The 27121-nt window shown below is 40.6% G+C and overlaps 1 protein-coding gene across 2 annotated transcripts in view; it reads right to left on the reverse strand.

Annotated features, from left to right (window-relative positions):
• NEDD4 (NEDD4 E3 ubiquitin protein ligase) overlaps positions 1–27121 on the reverse strand; it is a 238958-nt gene that overhangs the window by 172522 nt on the left and 39315 nt on the right. For both annotated transcript variants that reach the window (XM_089667948.1, XM_089667943.1), the window contains exons 2-3: positions 6255–6328; positions 1114–1192 (exon numbers count right to left, since the gene is read on the reverse strand). In XM_089667948.1, coding sequence (XP_089524074.1) covers positions 1114–1192; positions 6255–6328 — 153 coding nt within the window. The remainder of the gene's footprint in view (positions 1–1113; positions 1193–6254; positions 6329–27121) is intronic.

A 27121-nucleotide genomic window follows, 5' to 3' on the forward strand; every position in this document is an offset into this window, starting at 1 on the left:
TCTAAAGGTCATCCAGCTAGGGTTTAAATTTATACCAGTTATAGTACACCAGTTTTCACAAGACTGTCTTGCTTTTTAGTATACATTTGGTAGAATGACTTTCCTTTCTCATGAAAGCAGTTCGAGCAGCTAAATAAGCATTGGGAGGAGCTGTGCCCCCCGGCGTTTCTCAGGCTTACTGCTTTTACTGACGAGCCCGAGAAACGATCCGATGATTCATGCAGCTGGCCATAGAGGTGAACAGAGACTGGATCGTCTCTGATCACCTCTATGATCTTGGAGTACAGGAGAGACTTCATGATGCCACTTCCAGTCTAAAGTGGAAGTAAAAAATTTTCATTTTTTTTTTTTTTTTAAAGCAAAAGATTGCCAAAGATAACAAAAATATTGGGATATGTATTGAGCTTTTTAGGATTAAAATTCACTAAGCATATTTTTTCAAAAAGTTTGCGTTTGAAAAACTACTGTATAAATACCTTGTGACATAAAAATTGCATTTTATTCTCTAAGGTCTCTGCTAAAAAAAAAAATTTGATATTTGGGGGTTCTAAGTAATTTTCTTTGATTTTTACAAAAAGTGCCAGAAAAGACCTGGTCTTCAAGCAGTTAAAATACAACTGCACCTTTGCATAAACTTGCCTTTTTGAAACATAGAGGTATCTGGTACATATCTCAGACCCACAGGGCCAGGTCTATCTCTGCACTGACAATGTAGAATAATGGGAAATCCTTAAAAAAAAAAAAAGCAAAGTACTCTGAATTGTGCCTATCTGTTATGATCAACCGCATCATACTTTTTAAGAAATTTTGTAAAATGAAATGAAGAGTATGGCCAGCTTTAAATATTGAAAAATACTGCTGGGTATCTTATGATATATTTTTAAGGATTTTCAGGAAAAGTGCCTTGCACACAAATGTACTGCTCCAACTGCCTTCTTCTGTATGCCAAGTCTTATTCTACCCTTATTTTTATAATATGGAAAAAGGAATGGAACGTGAGAAGTCGTGGCTTGACTTTATTATGGCTGCAGCAGGAAGTGTGAGCAGAGAAGGGAACTCTGACAAGAAGAGCTCCTTAGGGAATTTGGATAATAAAATAACACACATGCCTACCTTCTTTACAGTTTTTGTTTGAACACTGGCCATTATTCCATTTTCCGGATCATAAAGTGTCAATTTCACATATGGGTCACTGGAAAACATTTTTTAAAAATGGGTTATTAAAACAAAAACAAGGAAAAAACAGAATCAAATTTAAAACAAAACACAAATGAAAGGACTCTCACTTCATGTGAGTATTTCATGTTTTGTTCCTCTATTAGCCAAGATCTTTCTCTTAAAGTTACTGTGTGTTTATAGGTTCACAAACAAAAAACACCAGTCCTGTAAGAAAAATAATCATATTTCTTGTAGCCCCATCTTGAAATGCAGTCACTTAAGTATTGCACGGTTACTGTAAGTATTCCACACTTCCACTTGTGTGACTACCTTCACCTCCAGCCACACGCAGTGGTTTCTCCCATCAGAACGTATGTCATTACAGCTTGAAAAACCAGCAGGGGCTGAGAAGCAGTGAAGAGGTGGCATTTCTAGATACAGACCTATGGCTAAGGTAAATACAGGTCCTGTTCTTTTACAGGACTGGTTTATTACAGCTGGCTAAAGGAGATAGTTTATACATTTTTATTTTATGCCCGCTTTAAATAATCCTCTATTTTTCCATAGCTTCCATCCTAGAATATAAGGAAACGACTGACCCGTTTCATCATGCAGGTGTATAAGCCACACCCTACCTACTGCTCACATCATAGCTCAGGTGATCAAAACTGAAAGCTGCCATTTTTTTCCCCTAGGGTACCCCTACGACTCAAAGGCAAATTTGACAAGGTAATCTATAAAATACGTTATCCGTATATTTTTTGTGATTTTCTGTCTCTGAATATACACTATATTGTCAAAAGTATTGGGACGCCGGCTTTACATGCACATGAACTTTAATGGCATCCCAGTCTTAGTCCGTAGGGTTCAATATTGAGTTGGCCCACCTTTTGCAGATATAACAGCCTCAACACTTCTGGGAAAACTGTCCACAAGGTTTAAGAATGTGTCCATGGGAATGTTTGACCATTCTTCCAGAAGCGCATTTGTGAGGTCAGTCTCTGCTTTAATTGACCCAAAGGTGTTCTATTGGGTTGAGGTCAGGACTCTGTGCAGGCCAGTCAAATTCCTCCACCCCAAACTTGCTCACCCATGTCTTTATGGACCTTGCTTTGTGCACTGGTGAGCAGTCATGTTGGAACAGGAAGATGTAATCCCCAAACTGTTGCCACAAAGTTGAGAGCATGAAATTGTCCAAAATGTCTTGGTATGCCAACGCCGTAAGAGTTCCCTTCACTGGAAAATAGGGGCCAAGCCCAACCCCTGAAAAACAACCCCACACCATAATCCCCCTCCACCAAACTTTACAATTGGCACAATGCAGTCTGGCAAGTATCGTTCTCCTGGCAACTGCCAGACACATCCATCGGATTGCCAAAGAAGCACGATTCATCATTCAACAGAACACGTCTCCACTGGTCTAGAGTCCAATGGTGGCGTGCTTTACACCACCTGCATCCAACGCTTTGCATTGCACATGGTGATGTAAGGTTTGGATGCAGCTGCTCAGCCATGGAAACCCATTCCATTAAGCTCTTTATGCACTAGTGTTGAGCTAATCTGAAGGCCACACAAAGTTTGGAGGTCTTTAGCTATTGACTCTGCAGACAGTTGGCAACGTCTGCACACTTTGCACTTCAGCATGCGCTGACCACGCTCTGTTATTTTAGGTGGCCTACCACTTTGTGGCTGAGTTGCTGTTGTTCCCAGTTGCTTCCGCTTTGTTATACTACTAACAATTGACCGTGGAATATTTAGTAGCAAGGAAATTTCACGGGTGACTTATTGCACAGGTGGCAACCTATCACGGTACAACCCTTGAATTTACTGAGCTCCTGAAAGCGACCCATTCTTTCAAAAAAAATTTTAGAAGCAGTCTCCATTCCTAGGTGCTTGATTTTATACACCTGTAACCATGAAGGTGATTAGAACACCTGAATCCAATGATTGGAAGGGGTGTCCCAATACATTTGGCAATATTGTGTACATACAGTACTTTGCAAAAGTTTTAGGCATGCGTGAAAAAATGCTGTAAATGAAGAAAACCTTCGGATATAGTGTTAATAGTTTATTTTTATTAATTAACAAAAAAGAAGTGAGCAGAAGAGAAATACAGATCAAATCAATATTTGGTGTGACCACCCTTTGCCTTCAAAAACAGCATAAATTCTTCTAGGTACACTTTTTGAAGAAACTCGGCAGGTAAGTGTACCCCTACAGTGGGTGTCCCCCATCCCCTGGTGCTGGAGCTGGGATGCTGTATTCGGGGCTCTGTCAGGCTGATCTCTGCTGCAGTACAGTGCTTGGTGCTTTCCCCCAGGTGCTGGGTTGTCTCCCCCTCCCCCATACCCAGCACCCGGGGGCCGATGGGAGCAGACTACAGTAATCCGCTTTCCTTCTAGGAGGAACTCTAGCTAAGGATTGTGAATATTGCATCTGATTGACCATCGATCATTGCTACTATACCAATAGCATTCTGGTGAATGCATAGTGGTGGTGGAGTGTTCACTGGATCCCTTCGCACTGTTTTGGAGTAGTACACGTTGCTGTTTTGTGTCTTGCAGTACTACGGACAAATATATAGACTATATTTTTTCGCATTTTTTGTGATTTACACTAGCACCTATATTTTACACTGTACGGACTTAATTTATTAATTGTTTCACCGATGTTTATGCTTTGTTTGCACTGATGTGTAAACTCTTGGATGTTTTACTATATGATTTAGTGCTGCACTTTATACACATATATTACTGTGATATTTATTGTCCTTGTCTCTAGTGCTAGCTGCTTTTTGCTATACACAGCGCTCGCCATTTATTATCTTGATATTCTGTTTTTTCCTGTTTTTGCAATATTTAAACATTTTAAAAATTAAGATTAAAAAAAAAAACCATATTCTGCCTTTTTCTAACAAGTCAGGCCAGAATTAAAGCCAGTAAAGTATAATAAAAATTGCCCACTCACATGTATGTTGTAAGATATTCGCCTGTCACCTCATGCTATGGGTGTACTGCATGGGTATAAAGGTGCACCAAAATGGCGCCCATGCCGGAAATGACGTCACCGCGTACCGGAAGTTCCTCCCCGCGTCCCCTGAAGAAGTCACATGACTAGCGTGACGTAATACATTGGTACGCGGAAGGAACTTCCGGTACGCAGTGACGTCATTCCGGCAAGGGCGCCATCTTAGTGCACCTTTATACCCATGCAGTACACCCATAGCATGAGGTGACAGGCGAATATCTTACAACATACATGTGAGTGGGCAATTTTTATTATACTTTACTGGCTTTAATAAAACATTATCACACTATGGAGGATCTTTCTGCTTTATTATTTTGATCCTATATGGAGGGTGAGTGGTACTACTGATACCAGTGTCTGGAGGAGGTCTTTAAGGAGAGGAGTAAGTGCCACCATTGATGATACCGAGTGAGGTGATTGACCTGAGACGATTTATACCTGTGAGGATCGTGGTGTGATCCTATAAGCGCGCTGGCCCGTGTGGTCACTGTAAGGAGGTGAGGGGGCATTTTGGCTACTTGAGGATTTGCACCTGTGCTGTGACCACAATTACACGTTATCACCTGCATGATTTTGACGCTGGAGCACGATTTTACATTTTCAGTTTTTGGACTTTATCAATTTTTTTGTGTATATGCATCACTTTGGTGTGCTTATGATCAAAATCTTATTGTTTATGTGGACAATTTATGTAGTTAAGTGTGTAGCACTTATCACTTTGTTTTAAGAATTTATCCCTTTCAAGGGATGCACACACAATTTTGCACTATTGATTTGTGAGCCACTAGATCCCTCAATTGTGGATTAGGGGGATTGGGAATTTATATTTTCACGGATATACATGATTGTTTGTATTGTTGCCACTTTGTCACTATTTTTTCACTCATAGATCCATGAAGGATCTGATCACTTTATTGTATATATATTTATTTTCACATAGTATATATTATATAGTGCTGCACTACATTGTATTTTACTTAAGTGGTTAAAATTGCATTATTCTTACAATAAAGAATATACAGAAATTACAAGCTCTCTGTCCCCTGTAGATCCTACCCCCAAGCTGTACATGGAGAAGTAACTGCTGTCAAAGGCAAAATTAAAGCGCAGCTGCACCCAAAAGGAGAAGTTACACTTTAAAGTACAGGTCCACTGCTCCCCGTGAAGAACTGGCACCTTTGGGGAGGAGGGTAGAAGCAAGTACCCGATTTAGACAGGTACCCGCTCCCATTTCCGCTGCAATCACCTAGGTGATCGGAAGCGGAAGTTGTCCTCCTCCCCTCCCTGTAGTCTTCTGGGACACGACAGGTCCCAGAAAACTACGGGGCCAGTCACAAGGCACAGCACTACTTGTGCATGCACAGTGGCCACCCGGCTGTGAAGCCGCAAGCTGTCACAGTTCAGAGGCCACACTTAAGATAGATGCCAGAGCTGGGGAGCAATGACAGCCAGTGAAACCGACTGCAGTGAGTACACTGTTGGATCATGAGACAGGTGAGTGGCTGTTTTTTCTACAGTTTTTGTAGCTGCTGACGTTGATTTTTTTTATGGTTTGACTGGAGTTCCGCTTTAAGTATCACTCCATCCTGGCACTAAGCCATGCCCCTTCCCCCTGCAGTTCTTGCAATTCGCAGTTGAATTCTATGGGGGACACACAAAATCAGGAAGGCTGGGAATAATCTTGACTAGGGCGGCAGTGGAATCTACAAGTACAGCCTGGACCTAGGTTTCAAGGGGTCTAAACAGGGACAAAGAAATAGATTTGAACACTAACATGGGAACTTGTAGGCACCAAAGGTTTTCTAACTCGTTGCACTGTTACCTTAGAAATTGTTTAATGCCAGGTCAAATTTTCCTAAAGATAGAATACTTAATTTGAGCTATAGCTTTATATTCCTATACTATGCTCTGTTCTTTTGTTACTCCACCTCTATCCTACAATTGTATTATCTGTAAGCCATAAAACCTGTATTAAATGATCTTGTGGACAATTGTGAGGAATCAGAACAAAATAAATGAAAAACTCAAGACACAAAAACTGAATGTTACAACAGAAGAGATTAGTTTACCTTGCTCCTAAAAGGTCTTTCTTTGCCAATCCAATCCCTGCAATGACTTTCACACGAAGAACACGTGAATCTTCCTAGAGCAAGCAGATATATAAAAATTAATGTTGCTACAAAATGTACAGAATGTATCTATAAGACTCATCATTGGTGATGTCAATCAACAGCCCGCAGACTTTCACAGAGACTTTACTATGACCACTTTTTACATGAAGAGCTAAAAGAACAATGCATCAAGCCATCAACACACGTCTTTTATTCCCCTCTTTTTATAATGTGTTGATGTGTATCATGTTGAGCTGTTCACTCTTCTGGACCTGTTCCATTGCACAGTGTCTGATGGAAAATAAGATGGCAGGCACCATTTTATTATTGTGGGTTTTGGTCACTTGCAACTGATTCTACATTTGGTGAGCTTGAGATCCTCACAGAGGAAAACTTTTATAGCAAAAATTGTATAGGGCTTAAGCGGTCCCATTTTTCTTTATAGAGCTTGTAATTGCACAATGCAGCACAGGTGTCGGGGGAAATTGGATGTAAGCCCTCATCGGAGTTCTGTGATTGAGTAATAGTAGAGGCAACCTATACAATATTTTTAAGTATAAAGGACTCCTCTAGTGACCAGAGCTGCTAAATTTGTAAATGTGTACTTTATAACTTCAGTTACCAAATATGATACAGGGAGATTCTAAAAACTCTGAGTTTACTAAGCTTTTAGATGGATATAGTTTAGAGAAGGGGTCTCCAAACTCTCTAAACAAAGGGCCAGTTAACCGTCCTTCAAACTTTAGGGGGGCCGGACTGTGACCAGTGGGAGAAGAAAATGCCCTAGTGTCAGTGGGCGTAAACAATGCCCCATCATTGGTAAAAAGGGGAGAAATAGTGCCCCATTATTGGTATTAGGGAGAGTAATAGTGCCTCATTATTAGTATCAATGGGAGGAAAAGTGCCCCATCATTGGTATCAATGGGAGACATAGTGCACCATTGTTAGTATAAATGGGGGAAATAGTGTCCCATCATTGGTATCAATGGGAGAAATAGTGCCCCATCGTTCGTATCAATGAAAGGAATAGTGCCCCATCGTTAGTATCAATGAAAGGAATAGTGCCCCATCGTTGGTATCAATGGGGCATAGTGCCCCATCACTGGTTTCAATAAGAGAAATAGTGCCCCAGCAATGGTGTCAATGGGAGGAATAGTGCACCATTATTGGTATCAACGGGAGAAATAGTGCCCTATCGTTAGTATCAATGGGAGGAATAGTGCCCCATCACTGGTATCAATGGGAGAAATAGTGCCCCATCATTGATATCAATGGGAGAAATAGTGCCCTATCATTGGTATCAATGGGGAAATAGTGCCCCATCATTGGTATCAATGAAGAAATAGTGCCCCATCACTGGTTTCAATAGGACGAATCGTGCCCCATCGTTAATATTAATAGGAGGAATAGTGCCCCATCATTGATATCAATAGGAGGAATAGTGCCCCATCATTAGTATCAATGGGAGAAATAGTGCCCCATCGTCAGTATCAATGGGGGAATAGTGCCCCATCACTGTTGTCAATAGGAGTAATAGTGCTCCATTGTCTGTGTCAGTGGCAGAAACTATGCCACACTGTTGCTTGCAGTGGGAGGAATAATGCTTTGAGGGCCGGATAAAAGCAAGCAAAGGGCCACATCCGGCCCCCGGGCTGCAGTTTGGAGACCACTGGTTTAGAGGAAATCAGGGGAACACAATATCCACACACAGGACTTGACACATTTCACAGAGAAGTCCACTTCTTCAACAGAATGCCATTATACAATATAGTGTTACATATAACAGTATCCAGGAAACACATCAGTACCCCATTGAACCAAAAATAAAATCTGCAGTCATGTACTGCTATCCTGTCATTTAGGATCACCTGTATTTTAGATCACTGACAGGAGTAGATCATTCTACTGGATTGTAGGATTCCCTCTTTGAAACATTGCTAAATATTATAAAGGAGTTTTATGGCAACAGCATACACATTCCTTTTTTAACATCAGCATTGTTCCACACACTGAGGAACAGGTTTTCATTAAGGATATGTCTGTACTTTGTTCCATTCAACTTTCTCTCAACACTGACGAGTCTCCCAGTCCATGCTGCTGAAAAACACCCCCACAGCATGATGTTATCACCACGTCTCACTAATGGGATGGTATTGGGCAGGTGATGAGCAGCGCCTGGTTTCCTCCAGAAACAACATTTAGAATTGAGTCCAAACAGTTCAATCTTGGTTTCATCAGACCAGAGAATCTTGTTCTTCACAGTCTGAGAATCCTTCAGGTGCTTTTTTTGCAAACTCCAAGCGGGCTCTCGTATGTTTTGAAGAGACTTCTGTCTAGTCACTCTAACATAAAGCCAAGATTGGTGGAGGGCTGGAGTGATGGTTGTCCTCCTGGAACTTTTTCCCACAGAATCTCTGGAGTTCAGTCAAATTAACCACCTCTCTTACTAAGGCTCTTCTCCCCCAATTGCACAGTTTGACTGGACAACCAGCTCTTGGAAGAGTCCTGGTTGTGCCAAACTTCTTTCATTTGAGAATTATGGAGGCCACTGTTCTCTTGGGAACCATCAGTGCAGCAGAAATCTTTTTGTAGCATTTGCCAGATTTGTGCCTTGTAATAGTCCTGTCTGAGCTCTGCAGGCAGTTCCTTTGACTTCATGGCTTTAACTCTGATACTGTATGCACTGTCAGCTGTGAGGCCTTTAATAGAGAGGTGTGTGCCTTTCCAATCAATTTAATTTACCACACCTGAACTCCAATCAAGGTGTAGAAACATCTCAGCAACAATCAAAAGAAGTGGGAGGCACCTGAGCTACATTTCAAGTGTTGCAAAGGGTCTGAATACTTCTGCCAACGTGATATTTAAGTTTTTCCTTTTTCATACATTTTCAAACATTTCTAAAATTCTGTTTTCACTTTGTCATTATGGGGTACTGGGTGTAGATTAATGGGAAAAAAATTAATTTAAACAAAAATCTACACTTGGCACATCTATTATCCTTTCTTAAGGTCCATGCACACTGGCTTCAAAATCTGCTGCTTCTAGAGTTAAGCGCATTGTCTGTAGAAGCAACTAATGTTATCCTATGTGTCCATGCACATTAGTTTGTTTAGAAATATATTTTAAGCTCAGGGTTTTCTATTTTGAGATCAGTTTTCGGGCACAAAAAAAAAAGCTTAATGCTCTTAAGTGCTAGTACAAAATACACTCAAAATTAACTTTTTTCCGCCGCGATCACTGGCTATTTTTAAGCCAGTGTGCATGGACCCTAAAATGGACCCTCATGTGGGCTCGCTCCCGAACCACCCTGACTGCATCTATTGACACAGACCTTTAAAGTGTTACTAAGGTGTCCTTTTATCATTCAGCGGTAAATGACCGCTGCTCAGTTCTCCGGCATTCTCAGAGGAGAGAGTTCTCCTCTGAATGCCTTTCTATGAAGCGGTGTAGATCACTTCTCAGAATGAAGAGAGAAGCGATCTACAAATGCTTTGAACGCTCGAAAACGGCTGTTACTATAATCTTGCGAGATTACAGTAAGAGATCAGTCAAACACCGTTTACTAAGCAGAGGTAAATTACCGGTGCTTCGTTTGCGGCTCTTCCGATTCTCCAGCTCTTCGTTTGCGGCTCTTCCGATTCTCCAGCTCTGGGCTGGAGAATCTGGAGGGAGAACACAGATCGCTCCTTCATACACTGGCCGTCTGTGTGCTGAGATGACCAGCGGAGAACATGTTCTCCGCTGATCATCTCAGTTTCCTAAACCACTAATGATCGGAGATCAGCAACGATCCTCAGGATCGCCGCTGATCTCTGTTTCATAAAAGGACACCAAAACCCAGGACCCTACATTCACTATATCTGGTCTCCCACAGTTACACAGAACATTGAAGTGCAATTATTTTAATAAATATAAACTGCTAAATACCTTTTCTCATCAGCAGTTAGAGCAGTCGTGTGACTTCAGTCGAGCACTAGTTAAAGTTTGCAGGAGGCGTTTTCTTTCTGCTCTAGGAGGATGCAAAACCCCTGACCTCTGTCTGGACAATGCTGATTGGCCCTGTGCTGATCACATGCACTCTCCCAAGAAAAAAAAAACCTCTCTAGCAATACACACTGAACTGAGCATGTGCAGAATGGCTACAGGTTCAGTCTGTCTTAGCAGGAGATAAGACATGGACATTTGAACAAGAGGAAGGGCAGAGATGAAAGAATCAAACAGCCTTTTTTACACAATGCAGAGGGTTAACCCCTTAAGTTCCACAGTGCACATACTAAGCATGCTTTACTGCATATACAGACTGATTTTACTGTTGTGGGTTTAGTAACACTTTAAGCTTTAAAACCACTTTAACAAAGCTATCCTATTTTTTCTGATTTACAGTACATGCCTCATGCCTATGTTTCTGCAATATATATTATGCCCATAGGAACAAATAAACACCTCCTTGATAGAAAGCCCATGCTTCAATTCGGCCTACCCCAATACAAACTATTCTGTTCTCTTAGGCCAGTTTCACACTGCCGTGCTGCGTTAACAGACTTGCATTACAGTTGCAAGAAAAAGTATGTGAACCTCTTGGGATTACGTGGAGTTTTGCATGAATTGGGCATAAAATGTGCTCTGAACGTCATCTAAGTCACAACAATAGAACACAGTCTGCTGAACATAATACTACACAAACATTAGATGTTGCCATGGTTTAATTGCACATAACATTCACAGTGCAGGGAGGAAAAAGTATGTGAACCTTTGGACTTAATAACTGGTTGACCCTCCTTTGGCAGCAATAACCTCAACCAAACGTTTCCTGTAGTTGCAGATCAGACCTACACAACGATCTGGAGTAATTTTGGACCACTCCTCTTCACAAAACTGTTTCAGTGTAGCAATATTCTTGGGATGTCTGGTGTGAATCGCTCTCTTAAGGTCATGCCACAGCATTTCAATCGGGTTGAGGTCAGGACTCTGACTGGGCCACTCCAGAAGGCGTATTCTGTGCTGTTGCAGCCATTGTTTTGTTGAATTACTTGTATGCTTTGGGTCATTGTCCTGTTGCATCACCCATCCTCTGCGGAGCTTCAGTTGGCGGACAGATGGTCGTACGTTTTCCTGCAAAATGTCTTGATAAACTCTGGAATTCATTTTCCCATAAATGACAACAATCCGTCTAGGCCCTGAGGCAGCAAAGCAGCCCCAAACCATGATGCTCCCTCCGCCATGTTTTACAGTGGGGATGAGGTTTTGATGTTGGTGTGCTGTGCCTTTTTTTCTCCACACATAGTGTTGTGTGTTCTTCCCAAACAACTCAATCTTGGTTTCATCTGTCCACAGTATATTTTGCCAGTAGTGCTGTGGAACATCCAGGTGCTCTTTTGCAAACTTCAAATGTGCTGCAATATTCTTTTTGGACAGCAATGGCTTCCTCCGTGGTGTCATCCCATGTACTCCATTCTTGTTTAATGTTTTCATTATTGTAGATGTGTCAACAAAAATGTTAGCATGTGCCAGAGATTTCTGAAGGTCTTTAGCTGACACTCTGGGATTTTTCTTTACCTCATGCAGCATTCTGCGCTGTGCTCTTGCAGTCATTTTTACAGGACCACCACGCCTAGGGAGAGTAGCAACAGTGCTAAACTTTCTCCATTTGTAAACAGTCTGTCTTACCGTGGACACATGCACATCAAGGCTTTTGGAGATACTTTTGTAACCCTTTCCAGCTTCGTGCAAGTCAACAATTCTTGATCGTAGGTCTTCTGAGAGCTCTTTTCTGCGAGGCATGGTTCACATCAGACAGTGCTTCTTGAAACCAGTAAACACAAAACAGGTGTGTGTTTTTTAAGGGCAGGACAGCTGTCAGCAACACATCCAATATCATCACACTGATTGGAGTCAAGGTTGGCTCACTCCTGGCTCCAATTAGCTCTGGGAGAAGTCATTAAGCTAGGGCCTCACATACTTTTTCCTCCCTCCACTGTGAATGTTTACATGTTATGTGCAATTAAACCATGGCAACATCTAATGTTTGTGTAGTATTATGTTCAGCAGACTGTGTTCTTCTATTGTTGTGACTTAGATGATGTTCAGAGCACATTTTATGCCCAATTCATGCAAAACTCCACGTAATCCCAAGGGGTTCACATACGTTCTCTTGCAACTGTATGTTTTATGTTGCATTAAGGCAACTCATTCAGGTGCATCCCACATTTTTGGCAGCGCACTGCAACAGATGTTAGTGCATTGTTCTATGCTGCAATTTACATCAGTTGATCAGATGCGTTGGGGTGTATTTCAGAACGAATGGCAACCTAAATCACCACTGCATAATGATCCAAGTTTGAAAAGATGTATTAACAGCTTTACTACCTGTGTGCTTTCTTGTATCCTGCTTTTAAAAATCCAAAATGTTGGATAATGGACATCATGAGATATGTCCAATCTACCAGCACACTACATCTTATGGCATGCTAGCAGTCTCATTTAATGAGGAAGCTTTGGGAACAATTTCAATCTAAAACACTGGCAGAAAACAGGATACATGTATGCTTTGTTTGGATTACCTGTATTGCTTCAAAACTATTACCCCTGGTTCACATATATGCGGCCGCACAGGCCGCATTTGCGTGGGCACAAGAGCCCATTCATTTGAATGGACTCCCGTGCCCTGTGATACGCAGGGAAGAAGTCCCTGCACTTCTTTGGAAACTGCAGCCCGCACGGCAACCTTGGTTCCCAGTGCGGTTGCGACTTCCAATGCAGGTGGCGTGCCATTAGAATTAATGGCACCTTCCCGCAGGTCTGCATTCTCCTGTGCTAGTGGTGTGGCTGCACGAATTTGTTTGTGCGGATCCGCAGCTGCACCACCCGCACATATGTGAACCAAGCCTTAATAAAACAAATGATTCAACATAAAAAACAGTGGGAAGGAATTTTTTTTTTATTACAACCATCATAAATAAACCACCAACTGCAAAACAATGTATCCCAGTCCACTGGCGCTCAACACATGTTCCCACTATACGAGAATGGTTTGCTAGGATCGACAAAACTGAGGAAATGGAGGAACTGATTTCTATAGCTAAGGAACATCCCGAGAGATTTAGGAAAACATGGGCATGCTGGAGTCATTTCAAATCCACTTCTACCTATCATCTAATAGTAAAGGATAAATCTATATCCCCTGACTGAATGTCCTAATACAATGCGGTATTGGGAAATACCCGGATCACCGGGGACATTTTTACCACGTGTAAGGATGGGCTGTAGGTCTATATCATGATATGACTTACGGGGTTTTTGATCCACGGGTTACCCCACTGACCGATCTTGCACGTGCCATATTCTAAGCCTTATTACTACCTTTCTGGCTTGGCTAATGCTTAGGGAAGTGATCCAATTTAACTTTTTATTACCTATACATTCTACTGTCACTTAACCCCTTACTCCCCCCCCCCCCCCCCCAAATTATTTTTTTTTTTTTCTTTCCCCATATTCCCCCCTCCATCTCATCCTACATTTCTTTTTCTTACTGTTCTTCTTTCAGACCTCCTTTTTTTTCACACCTGTTATACCACCATATCATTCATTCTTCACCAACCAAATAGAGCATTTACTTCCACACAAATATGACTAACTGCAACTATAACACTCACTCAAGTTATAAATACGTAAACCATGACTTTCACAGCATCCAATGCTTTTCCTACCCTAATCTGCATATCACCTCATCACTTAAATCTGCTGATATTCAAGAAGTGACAACATATACATACATCGATCCTCTTTCCTCTGCGTATCCACTGGTTTACATTGTATGCTTGACGTAATGTTCTACCCCATTTTGACTTGTATTACAGTTTACAATATGTCCCGTCTGCGAAACAGGAGGCAACGTGTCATGTTTATGTTCTGACTGTGATCTATGGCTGTATATGCTCTATATGCTATTTTGTTTCTTCTTATATTAATAAAGTATTTTTGGAACAAAAATAAATAAACCACCAATATTTGCTATGCTGGTGTTAATAAACTGCCAAAGTCTTCCTAGAGATAGAAGGGAGTCACTTAGACATCTCTGACGATACGCTAGGCTATATTAATGTCTGATCCAATAGCTCTTTTGCCTATTATTTGGAAAGGCTGAACACCGACATTATTCCATTCATATGCCTTTATGTGAACTGCTTAAAGGCGAGTTCACACTTGTCATGAAATTGTAGAGCAGCCACAGTGATTCAGCGATCTGACCACTCTGCGATGCCTGCTGGCTAGGCAGCAGTGTGGTGCGCGATTCAGCACACCACACCGTCCCTTTTTTTTTGTTTTGTATTAGCTTTATTGAAGTGTACAAAATGTACACTTCAGTCATTGCAATTTTAGGCAGTGCACTGCAATAAAATACAGCATGTCTGCATTTTAGCGCAGCGCTAGGTTGCATTACAGTGTTAATGGGACACATAGGAAACTATTTCCTGAGTGTCCCTGTGATGATAGATGTTTTAGGATGTGGTACAATTTCTGTCACCGCATATAGTGTGAAATTGCCTTAAATGAAGCTATTCCTAATCTTGAGAAATCTTTAAAAAAAAGTCCATATTTGGATGTAGGTAAACAATGAGGAGCTGAACCACTCACTGCGGTAAGTTTCTTAACCTCCCTAGCGGTCTGATTATGTCAGTATTTCTGTGCTAAAAGTGGTACATTGTTTTCAATGGAAATATGTTTTTTTTATTGTAGGCCTGTAATTCTTAGGAATAACTCACTGAAATCTGTTTAAACAAGAGTCTAGTAGACATCCTGGGTGCAATAAAGTTTAATAAATTAAATCATAAATTATAATATAATAAAAAAGAATACTATAATAATAAATTAATGTAATCAAATCAAACACACGAAACTCTGTCCAAACAATATTATATAGACACTGCATTTTGTTTTAGAAAACATCACGGGTGTGGTAAACTTTGAAACACGGGACTGCACAAAGTCCGACATTGCAATCAAGACAGTGGAACCTCGTTTCCTTGTGGATTTATTTTTCCACGCTCATCTCGCCGAGAGCAACATACCACGCACATCTGTGTAGGTGCTGCCTTTTTTTGGGTTGGTGGGATGTGGTCCATAAAATGACGTCCAATCAGACGTTCTGGGTTGACAACTCCCACAGCACATCGTCCGGATCTACCCACAGACACTGATGGTGTTTGATGCTTGAGGAAAATCGATTCCGCCACTTTCCAGATAAAGTCCACATGAACCACAGGCTTGTCACTGTTTTTGCGAAACAGAATATAGGCATTCCACAAACACTGTTCCAGAAGATGCCGGAAAATCTTTTTATAGTATTTCCTTTGCTGCTTTCTCATCACCGGATAGAAAGTCATAGCTTAGTCAGCTCTGTCAACACCTCCCATGGTGCTGTTGTAGTCAATGACAACCTGCAGCTAATGGATGTTTTTCCCACCTTTTGTTTGTACCATCACTGTGGAGGCATTGTGAACGGTGCTCATTAGGCACACATCCTTCTTGTCCCACCATCTAAGTGCAATCATTTTGCCTTTCTGCCAGGCAACTAATTCTCCCAACTTCAGGTTGTTTTTTGCAAACATGGATGGCAAGTTGCGCCGGTTAGCCCGAACGGTTCCATAGACATCTGTTTTCTGCTGAAGAAGAACCTCGTAAAGTTGTGGAGAGGTGTAGAAATTGTCCGTCGTTACACAGCAGCCTTGGTTTAGCAGAGGCTCAATCAGTGACAGGACGGAAGATGTTGTAATTTCGTAGTTGCTGTACTTGGGATCAAATTTTGTGCCTTTGCCGGTGTATATGACTGTGTTCCAAATGTAGCCGGTAGAGGATTCGCACAGCAGGTAGGATTTGATGCCAAATCGTGCTCTCTTGGACGCGATATACTGTATCCAGCTGTGCCTTCCTTTGTAGGCCATTAGACTTTTGTCTATGCTGATGTCTCTCTCTGGCACATAGCTCAGCTGGAAATTTCTTACAATTATTTGGGAGACTTCCCAAATTCTTTTTTAGCTTGGGAGCCAGATGAGTCAATTTATCAAAACCTCATTATTTGCGAAGTGCAAATTTTTTTTTTGTTTGTGGTCCAGTACCACTTCTGCAGCAGTTTCCCCACCACTCCTTGCAGAATAATTAGGCCGAGAAACAGCCAAATGTCCTCTTTGGTGACAGGCTCCCACTTTCTGCTTTGTGAAAACCGGCTGTGTGGAGCAGCTAGTTAATGCGCTGTGTACCTATTTGTCTCCATCGCGATAATTTCAATAACCTCATCGGTCAGAAACAATTCCAAGTACGCCAAGGGGTTGTCACCTTCAACGTGTATTTTCATACCAGGTGTGCCGGTAAACGGAAATCTTGGCGGCGCTGGCGTATTGCAATCAATAGTGCACCACGTGCGCAGATCACTCACGTCAATATCAGATTCGCCGCTGTCTTCACTTTCTTTCACTTCACTGAAGACAAACCGCCACATGAGTCACTATCGCTCAATTCAAGTGACTCCTCACTGTTGCTGTTCGCTAGCTCATCATAAACCGCTTTAACGCTAGCAAAGAGCTTTTTGGAAGCCATGAGTGCAAAACCGTTTTTAGTCACAGAAACTAAAAAACTGCACTATGGAAATATCTGAGGGAAAGTTACAATGTATGCACTAGAGCAGGGGTTAAAATTTCGAGTCCAGACCTACTAGCTGGTCACAAAACTTACTCTCCACCAGTTGCCCCACCCAACCTTGCCCAGGTCCGCCCCCAACCCCACCCATGCCCACTTAAAGTTTATGAAATTACATTTTTCTTTAGAAGAGTCCAAAATATAAAACTGTACACAGTAATGTATATCCCGGCTCCCCTGTACTCCATTATAGTGATATGACATGTATACAGTATGTATATCTCAGCTCCCATGTACTCCATTATAGTGATATGACATGTATACAGTAATCATTACTGTATACATGTCATCACTATAATGGAGCACAGGGGAGCTGAGATATACATACTGTATACATGTCATATCACTATAATGGAGTACAGGGGAGCCGGGATATACAGTGGGGATCGAAAGTTTGGGCACCCCAGCTAAAAATTTGTATTAATGTGCATAAAGAAGCCAAGGAAAGATGGAAAAATCTCCAAAAGGCATCAAATTACAGATTAGACATTCTTATAATATGTCAACAAAAGTTAGATTTTATTTCCATCATTTACACTTTCAAAATAACAGAAAACAAAAAAATGGCGTCTGCAAAAGTTTGGGCACCCTGCAGAATTTATAGCATGCACTGCCCTCTTTGCAAAGCTGAGACCTGCCAGTGTCATGGATTGTTCTCAATCATTGTCTGGGAAGACCAGGTGATGTCAATCTCAAAGGTTTTAAATGCCCAGACTCATCTGACCTTGCCCCAACAATCAGCACCATGGGTTCTTCTAAGCAGTTTTCTAGAAAACTGAAACTGAAAATAGTTGACGCTCACAAAGCTGGAGAAGGCTATAGGAAGATAGCAAAGCGTTTTCAGATGTCAATATCCTCTGTTCGGAATGTAATTAAGAAATGGCAGTCATCAGGAACAGTGGAAGTTAAAGCAAGATCTGGAAGACCAAGAAAAATATCAGACAGAACAGCTCGCAGGATTGTGAGAAAAACAATTCAAAACCCACGTTTGACTGCACGATCCCTCCAGAAAGATCTGGCAGACACTGGAGTTGTGGTACACTATTCCACTATAAAGAGATACTTGTACAAATATGGTCTTCATGGAAGAGTCATCAGAAGAAAACCTCTTCTACGTCCTCACCACAAAAATCATCGTTTGAACTTTGCAAATGAACATATAGACAAGCCTGATGCATTTTGAAAACAAGTTCTGTGGACTGATGAGGTTAAAATTGAACTTTTTGGCCGGAATGAGCAAAGGTACGTTTGGAGAAGAAGGGGCACAGAATTTAATGAAAAGAACCTCTGTCCAACTGTTAAGCATGGGGTTGGATCAATCATGCTTTGGGGTTGTGTTGCAGCTAGTGGCACAGGGAACATCTCACGAGTAGAAGGAAAAATGGATTCAATAAAATTTCAGCAAATTTTGGATGGTAACTTGATGCCATCTGTGAAAAAGCTGAAGTTAAAGAGAGGATGGCTTCTACAAATGGATAATGATCCTAAACACACCTCTAAATCTACGGGGGATTACATCAAGAGGCGTAAACTGAAGGTTTTGCCATGGCCTTCACAATCTCCTGACCTCAACATAATTGAAAATCTATGGATAGACCTTAAAAGAGCAGTGTGTGACAGACAGCCCAGAAATCTCAAAGAACTGGAAGACTTTTGTAAGGAAGAATGGGCGAAGATACCTCAAACAAGAATTGAAAGACTCTTGGCTGGCTACAAAAAGCGTTTACAAGCTGTGATACTTGCCAAAGGGGGCAGTACAAGATATTAATTCTGCAGGGTGCCCAAACTTTTGCAGACGCCATTTTTTTGTTTTCTGTTATTTTGAAAGTGTAAATGATGGAAATAAAATCTAACTTTTGTTGACATATTATAAGAATGTCTAATCTGTAATTTGATGCTTTTTGGAGATTTTTCCATCTTTCCTTGGCTTCTTTATGCACATTAATACAAATTTTTAGCTGGGGTGCCCAAACTTTCGATCCACACTGTACATTACTGTATACATGTCATATCACTATAATGGAGTACAGGGGAGCTGGGATATACATTATTGTCTACATGTCATATCACTATAATGGAGTACAGGGGAGCTGGGATATACATTACTGAGTAATGTATATCCCAGCTCCCCTGTACTCCATTATAGTGATATGACATGTTGTATACAGTACTTACCCCTGGTCCCCCCGAGCCCTCCACGGCGGTGGAGAGGGTGTCTCCTCTCAGCGGAAGAGAGCGGACCTCTCCTGCATCTGTCCCCTCAGCGGCGGTGCCTCAGAAGCCGGAACCGGAAGTTGTAAACCGGAACTCGGCTTCACAATGAGGCTTGGAACACAGGTGCAGTCGCTCAATGCTTCATCTGTGCTCGCTGCTCGCCACAGAGGAATTTCTCCTCGCATTTGGCAAGCGGGCGAGTGGCTTTTTCAAGCCCTGCACTAGAGTAACACTTGATTTTGACACTGATCTATTTTTATAACTCCCGCCCCTGATGGCACAGCACGGCAGACTCACGCTGATCACGCTGATCACACTGATCAGCTTGAGATACCAGGGAAGCAAGGAAGGAGACTGGGGACGGACGGAGGGGATGGCTTCTGGCAGCGCAGGACCCGGATCGGCACCAGGTAATTAGTTTGCGGTGAGCCGGAGTCTGGCTCGGGGTTACCACTTTTGACAGCTAGATTTAACCACGAGCAAGACTCGGGAAAACCGCTAGGAGTCCAGTAGTGAAATGCTTACCTACACCATAGAGTCTCGGGTCTTCCAATGCAGTCCTCCAGCTACAATTCCAGATGATGTCATTAAAATGACAAATCCAACAGGACTTCCCTTAGCCTTTGTTTACACTTGAACAGAGCATATTCTTGGTGATTTTGAAGCTTTTTTTCAGGTGTTTTTACAGGAGTATCAATCTTCAGTCATTTGTTTCCAGGGCTGAGTAAGGGAAGGAGAGTGGTCTTACAGGAGTAGAGGAGTCCTTCTAGTGCAAAAACACGCATGAAAACAAGTGCATCACGCATTGAATATGTGTGGAAAAAAAAACTAATGTGCATTTTTGAGCGTAGGACTTCCAGCGTAGGGCAGCTGAGCAAGCAAAAGCGAACAGAAACAAATTAAAATAATAGGATTCTGCATGACTACTGTAGCCAGGCATAGGGAAACCAACTGGAAACGCTTGAAAAGTGTGAGGAGGGGCCTATAACTGCTGCAGCATGTGGGTTAAATGGGAAACTCTCACAAATATCACAACCATAGCCCCTGAGTGATTTAAGAAGTCACTTTTTAAGAATATACATATACGGTGTGCAACCACATTGTATGATCAGCATAGTCAAACGTGAATTTCTAGCTTCTAATAATAACAATATGGGCAGCTTTGACAGAACTTTAATTGTATAAACCAGTTATATCTAAGCAAAGCTAGCTAGCTACATTTCTAATAATAGGGTGTGCTCAAAATATTTCCCTAGGTCAAAGCAGGTACAATGTGTCATTTTTCTGCTTCAGGCAAATGAAGTGCACGTCTTGGAATTATCCTTTATTATCATCAATGAGCACAAAGTAAACCTGTGATTTTTTCCAAATACATTTGAGTCACCTCCCTGCCTGTCTCCAGCCCTGCACCCGGGGACTAGCAGGAAAGGGAGAGCACTTGCAGTGTGATGAGCACGATTGGGTGCTCGTCAGGAAAGGCGTGTTGGGCTCTCTTAATGCTCAGCAGAAGCGCATATGCTAAATGGGTAAATGAGGCCCTGACCCTGGCCCTACTGAGAAAAAAACAAACTATTTTATTCCTTCAGGTTACCCTCGCACGCGGAAGCACTTGGTGCTCAGTACAAGCGCATGCCAACCAGCCAAATCAAACTTCAGAGTTCCCTCCATTAGAGGATAAATTTACCTTAAAAAAAAAAAAAAAAAAGAATAATAAATGCACTTTTCTTGCAGGGAAAAAAATGTGCATTTACTATTTATTTTTTTTAGGAGCCTGGAAAGCATTGTAGCAGCGATCATCAGATTACGGGTGCCATGCAGGACTCCTGCAGGCTGTCAGTGTAATCTGTGTGCTTGTACCTCATACAGGCAGGACGTTTCACACTGACAGAAAGACTCAATGAATTACCAGGGTGCTCAACAGTACTGTGGTAGTTCATTGAGCACTACAAGCCAACATCCGCAAAGGATGTCAGTACCTGTAGCTGATTCATTCACAGAACTCTGTGAATGAATGACGTGGCCACGTGGGCTGAGCCCCGCAAGGTTGTGCTCATACAAAACATGTAACATGCTCCAGAAGGTGAACTTATCCTTTAACTCTCTCGCTGCCAGAGCCTTTTTGCGTTTTCTGCACACATGATTAAAAAAAATCATTTTAGGCCTGAAGATTACATAAAACCACCAAAACATATTTATTCCCTGAAAGCAGACACCATAGAGAATATAATAGTCGTAGTTCCAATTTTTTTTATGTCACACAATATTATCACAAAGGTCTAGGAAACGCAAAATTAAAAATAAAATACACTAAAGTTAATTTTAAGGCCATAAAAATCCAATACATTACCCAATTTTTTTGAAAACTACAAAAGCCAAGGTTACACCGAGTAAATAGATACCCAACATGTCAAACCTTAAATTTGCGTGCGCCCAAGAAAAGGCAGTAAACATATATATATATATATATATATATATATATATATATATATATACATATACATATACATATATATGTCATCAGTTTAGTGTTACAGAGATGGTCTGGTGCTAGAATTATTGCTCTCATTATAGAGTGCAGGGCAATGTGTAACAAGTGTACCGCAATCAATGTACCACAATCAACGTTTTCATGTGTAGGTGACCCCCCCGACACATTTTTTACAATTGAAAAACATTTTATTTATTTTTTATTGTATCACATGTAATGACTTTTTGGTGACAGGTTCTCTTTAATGAGACATCCAGGGTCTAAAAGAACCTGCATGTCTCCTCTGTGCTTCACTAAATATAATGTAGTGCAGATCGCACTGCATCACATTATTTCCCGGCCTCCATGGCCAGGGACACTGACAATGGGGACCCAAAAGTGACGTCATACATGTCACTTCTGGGTCAGGAACATGATGGGGAGGAGAAGAAATGTTTGTTGAAGAATTTGGGCGGCACCTAAGAAGTAAGCCCTGCTGCTCAACCAGAGCAGAGCTAAATGTCGCAAAAAGACTGCCTGCCCGGTGCCCGCAGCTGCATGCCCCAGGCGTCATGTGATAAAAATTGTGCATCTCTGACTTCACAATCAATCCACAAACATTCCACTTGAAATACATCAATCCACTTGAAATAAAGTTTGCTCCTGTATATGTTTACAGTATAATGGCCCTTTAACAAACGCATACTGTATGCATACTATGGATACATTTTAGATGGAAGCTACTTACCCTTACCCCTTGGAATGCAAACTCCACCACTTAAAAGCTGAGGTTTGTGAGTGAACACCTTATCCCCACAGCTGGCCATACACTAGTAGAATATTGTTTTAAAAACATCCGTTCAATTCCTTATCGTAAGCGGGGGTTGAACTGACATTTGTTTTTAACTGCAGTGATAAGAAAATTTGAAGGCGCAGGATGGAAAATTTTTCTGCAATGAACAAATTTCTAACGGTGTATGTGGTCTTCGTTTGACAAAGCCTATTCATTCTAAAATCGAACGTTAAAAGCAAACTAAATTTTGAAGTACTTTTAAAATGAAATTCATCAAGTAATCAAATTTACTGATCTACTGGTGTAGGATTATGCTACACACAATAAATCATTGCTATACAAGGAAAGACAGCTCACGATGACAGACAGAGCTGCTGCCAGACGCATCTACTTTACTAACCATTCAGTGTCTCTTAACGCAATCCCCCAATCCTCCACTGGCTTCCACTCACAAATACAATTAAAAAATACTAACAGGAACCTACAAAGCCATCCAAAACTTTGCCCTATTAACCTTGTTTCAAAATACCATCAAACTGTTCTCTTCACTCCTTTCAAGATCTCCTGCTCTCTAGCCCCTTCCTCATCTCCTGCCATGTTCACCTCTAGGATTACTAGAGCCTCTCCAATCCAGTCTGTCCAACTATTTCCTACTCTGTCCACCTTTAGGCAATTCCTGAAAACCCACCTCATCAGAAAGGCCTACCCTGCCTTTAACCACTTCAATACCGGGCACTTTTACCCCCTTCCTGCCCAGGCCAATTTTCAGGTTTCAGCGCTCTCACACTTTGAATGACAATTGAGCAGTCATGCAACACTGTACCCAAACTAAATTTTTATCATTTTGTTAACACAACTAGAGATTTATTTTGGTGGAATTTAATCACCACTGGGGTTTTTATTTTTTGCTAAACAAAAAAACCTGAACATTTTGAAAAAAAAAGTTTTTTCTTAGTTTCTGTTATAAGATTTTGTAATTTTTCTCCTTCACTGGTGTGAGTTTTTCTTTGTTTCTGTTATAAAAGTTTGCAAATAAATAATTGTTCTTTATAAATGTAGGTCAAGATGTATTCTACTGCATTTCTTTGGTGAAAATAACCCAAATCAGTATTTACCATTTAGTCTGTAGGAAAGTTATAGAGTTCACAAACTATGGGATATACAGTTATATTCAAAATAATAGCAGTGTGTTGAAAAAAGTGAATAAAGCTCAAAATCCTTCTAATAGCTTTTATTTCCATACACACAAATGCATTGCGAACACTACACATTCTATTCCAAATCAAAACACGAAGAAAAATATATCAAATTTGTGTTGTTCCTCTAAAGAAAAGAAAATAAAAGTAAATATTAGACTGTTCAAAAAAATAGCAGTGTTTGTATTCTTCTTTACAAACTCAAACATTCACTATATAAACTGAAAAATGTTTGAAGATTTTGCTTTCCTTTGAATCACTTAATGAATATTTAGTTGTATAAGCACTGTTTCTGAGAACTGCTGTACATCTGTGTTGCATGGAGTCAACCAACTTCTGGCACCTGTGAACAGGTATTCCAGCCCAGGATGATTGCACTACATTCCACAGTTCTTCTCTATTTCTTGATTTTGCCTCAGAAACTGCATTTTTGATGTCACACCACAAGTTATCTATTGGATCTGGGGATTGGGCTGGCCACTCCATAACGTCAATCTTGTTGGTCTGGAACCAAGATGTTGCACGTTTACTGGTGTGTTTGGGGTCGTTGTCTTGTTGGAACACCCATTTCAAGGGCATTTCCTCTTCAGCATAAGGCAGCATGACCTCTTCAAGTATTCTGATGTATTCAAACTGATCCATGATCCCTGGTATGCGATAAATAGGCCCAATACCGTAGTATGAGAAACATCCCCATATTATGATGCTTGCGCAACCATGCTTCACTGTCTTCACAGTGTACTGTGGCTTGAATTCAGTGTTTGGGGGTCGTCTGACAAACTGTCTCCGGCCACTAGACCCAAAAAGAACAATCTTACTTTCATCAGTCCACAAAATGTTGCGCTATTTCTCTTTAGGCCAGTCAATGTGCTCTTTGGCAAATTGTAACCTCTTCAGCACATCTTTTTCTCAACAGTGGGACTTTGCGGGGGCTTCTTGCAGATAGCCTGGCTTCACATAGGCGTCTTCTAATTGTAACAGTACTCAAAGGGAACTTTAGACCTTCTTTGATCTTCCTGGAGCTGATTGTTGGCTGAGTCCTTGCCATTTTGGCTATTCTTCTATCCATTCGAATGGTAGTTTTTTGCTTTCTTCCACGTCTTTTCCCACTACATGGGAAAATAATAATTTTGCCAAGATTTCTTCTTTAAGCTCAAATGAGCAGGGCCCTCTGATTCCTATTGTACTAAATAATATTGTAAGTGTACTGTCTGCCTCAATTTTGTAAAGCACAAACTGTTGGTGCTATATAAATCCTGTACAATAATAATAATTATTATGATTATTAATAATACTGTTATATTATACATAGCGCCAACAGATTATTATTATTATTTTTATTATTATTATTATTATTATTATTAATAAGGAAAATATAGTGGTTTTATATTATTTTTATTTCTAATAATTATTAAAAAAATTAAAAAAAAAGTATAAAACATAATATTCATTCTTTTTAACTGTAAAGTCTATAGGATTTGTTTTGTATTTTATAGCATACAGTGAAAATAATATTAGGGAATGTTTTTCTACAAAGAACATTAGGTAAGAATCTAATTTAAACAGAGATGCTGCATACAATCAACACCATTGTGTGCACCCACAAACCATGGGAATTTTGAGTGTAGAGATATATCCATCAAACCAAAAGAAACACACACACACTAACATTTGACTCAGACCTTTGGCCAAAACACTAACCTAAATCAAACCCGGATCTGTTTTTTATTGATTTTGTTTTCCTCCTCTTTGCTTTACTAGGAGAGGGTTATATTTATATTATATTATATTTTTAATTTTTGTTTGAATGCCTGTATTAGATTATGTATGACTTATGGATTAATAGCCAATGTACATTTTTGATGGCCAATGTTCAAAAGATATATGCTCTTTATGTTTTATTATTTTTTTTATATTTATAAGTCTTTGGTGTTTAAAAATAAATTTAAAAAAAAGCCAGTGAACTAGCAATTTCAGGAATTGATCAGCAATGGTAGCCCCTATACCATAACCTTACAAGTCAAGCTGAGAACAAGATGAAAAAATGTTAAGGTAGAGGTAACCTTCTGTTAAAAAAAAAAAAGACACAAAGAAAGAAAAAAATGCAAGTCAATTGTTAGACATGGAAAATATACAACAGTATGTTTTGCGATCCTTTAAATCCTGTAAGACAAAAACACATCCATATGGCATCACATCCATGATATAACCAATATGCGGGCAGAGGATTGGGGCGGACTTTGTCAATACCCCTCAGGGATAATATAAATGTGGTGTTATCCCCGAGTGGTACTGGCTGGGTGGGTTTCAATCTCCTCTTTGCATTTTCCTTTAATCCTGTAAACTGGAAAGTCAGTTCTGTATGAAACTGCTAAAAAGCCTTTTTTTTTCTTAAATGTAATAGTAAATATTAACAGGCTGTAAATACGAATGCCTTTGAAAGTAATTGTGCTGGATTAGTGCTATTCTCCTGGATTTCCTTCCCTTTAAAACTTAAACCTTGTTAAGTCCCTCCTTCTGGTAAATTCATTATTTAGGTCCTTTTTCCTGACCTCATAAAACCTGCTTAAAGGACAAAGTAAAAAAAAAACAAAAAACCTAGATCTATTTTATCTTTATTATTACATTTTTTTTACACAGGCTTTTTTGTTGTTTATTGAGAAGGAAAAACAGTACAGGGGCATGTTTTACTGTGTCACTTTGATGGTCACTTAACTGTTAGTATGCTATGCGTAGTGGTCAGCTCAGTCTCTGTGCTGGATGCATGTTTAAAGCAAAAGGCTGGTACACATTAATGCAATGCCATGGAGGACGAAGTTTTTGAGTAAATAGATACCAAACTTGTCAAGCCTTAACATTGCACCTGCCGGGGACACACAAGTATTCACAATAAAAAGACTTCTATTACATCAGAACACTAATGTCATGCGTATACTGTCAAAATTTCTGTTCTAAATATGGACAATTATAACTGGAGCTGTTATTCATTTAAGAGTGTCTTTCCCCTGTTCTTCTTTGTCTTCTTTGACATCACAATCTGCACCTTGTCCAATCACAAAACACTTCGTATACATTGAAAAACTGCAAAATTTTCCCTGAATGGTGCCCAATACGAGGGAGTGACCACCTGTGGTCAGCAACCAGCAAGGCAGCTAGTGGAGATCACTGTAGTAGCAGTGCCGATTACAGTAATTTCTAGCTTTCACAAGCACAGTATATGTATAGTATGTAAAAATATCCAAACCGGGAGTTCATGTTTAACTGCCTTGTTATATAACCACTGTTTATATACTGTGGCCGGACAGGAGCAGTGCTGATGCGGGTGGACATACCTGTACATATTCCCACATCCGCCGCTCATGTGTGCTCTCTAGAGCGTGCAGCGGCAGAATCTGTAACAGCTGTGCCCGCTGGACACAGCAGATCACTGACTGTTGTACCAGGCCCGCTGTGAGAGGCCCTG

The sequence above is a fragment of the Staurois parvus genome, unplaced genomic scaffold, assembly GCF_062004578.1.
Source record: "Staurois parvus isolate SC_StPar_1 unplaced genomic scaffold, SC_StPar_1.0 ptg000054l, whole genome shotgun sequence".
In the NCBI taxonomy this organism is placed as follows: Eukaryota; Metazoa; Chordata; class Amphibia; order Anura; family Ranidae; genus Staurois; species Staurois parvus.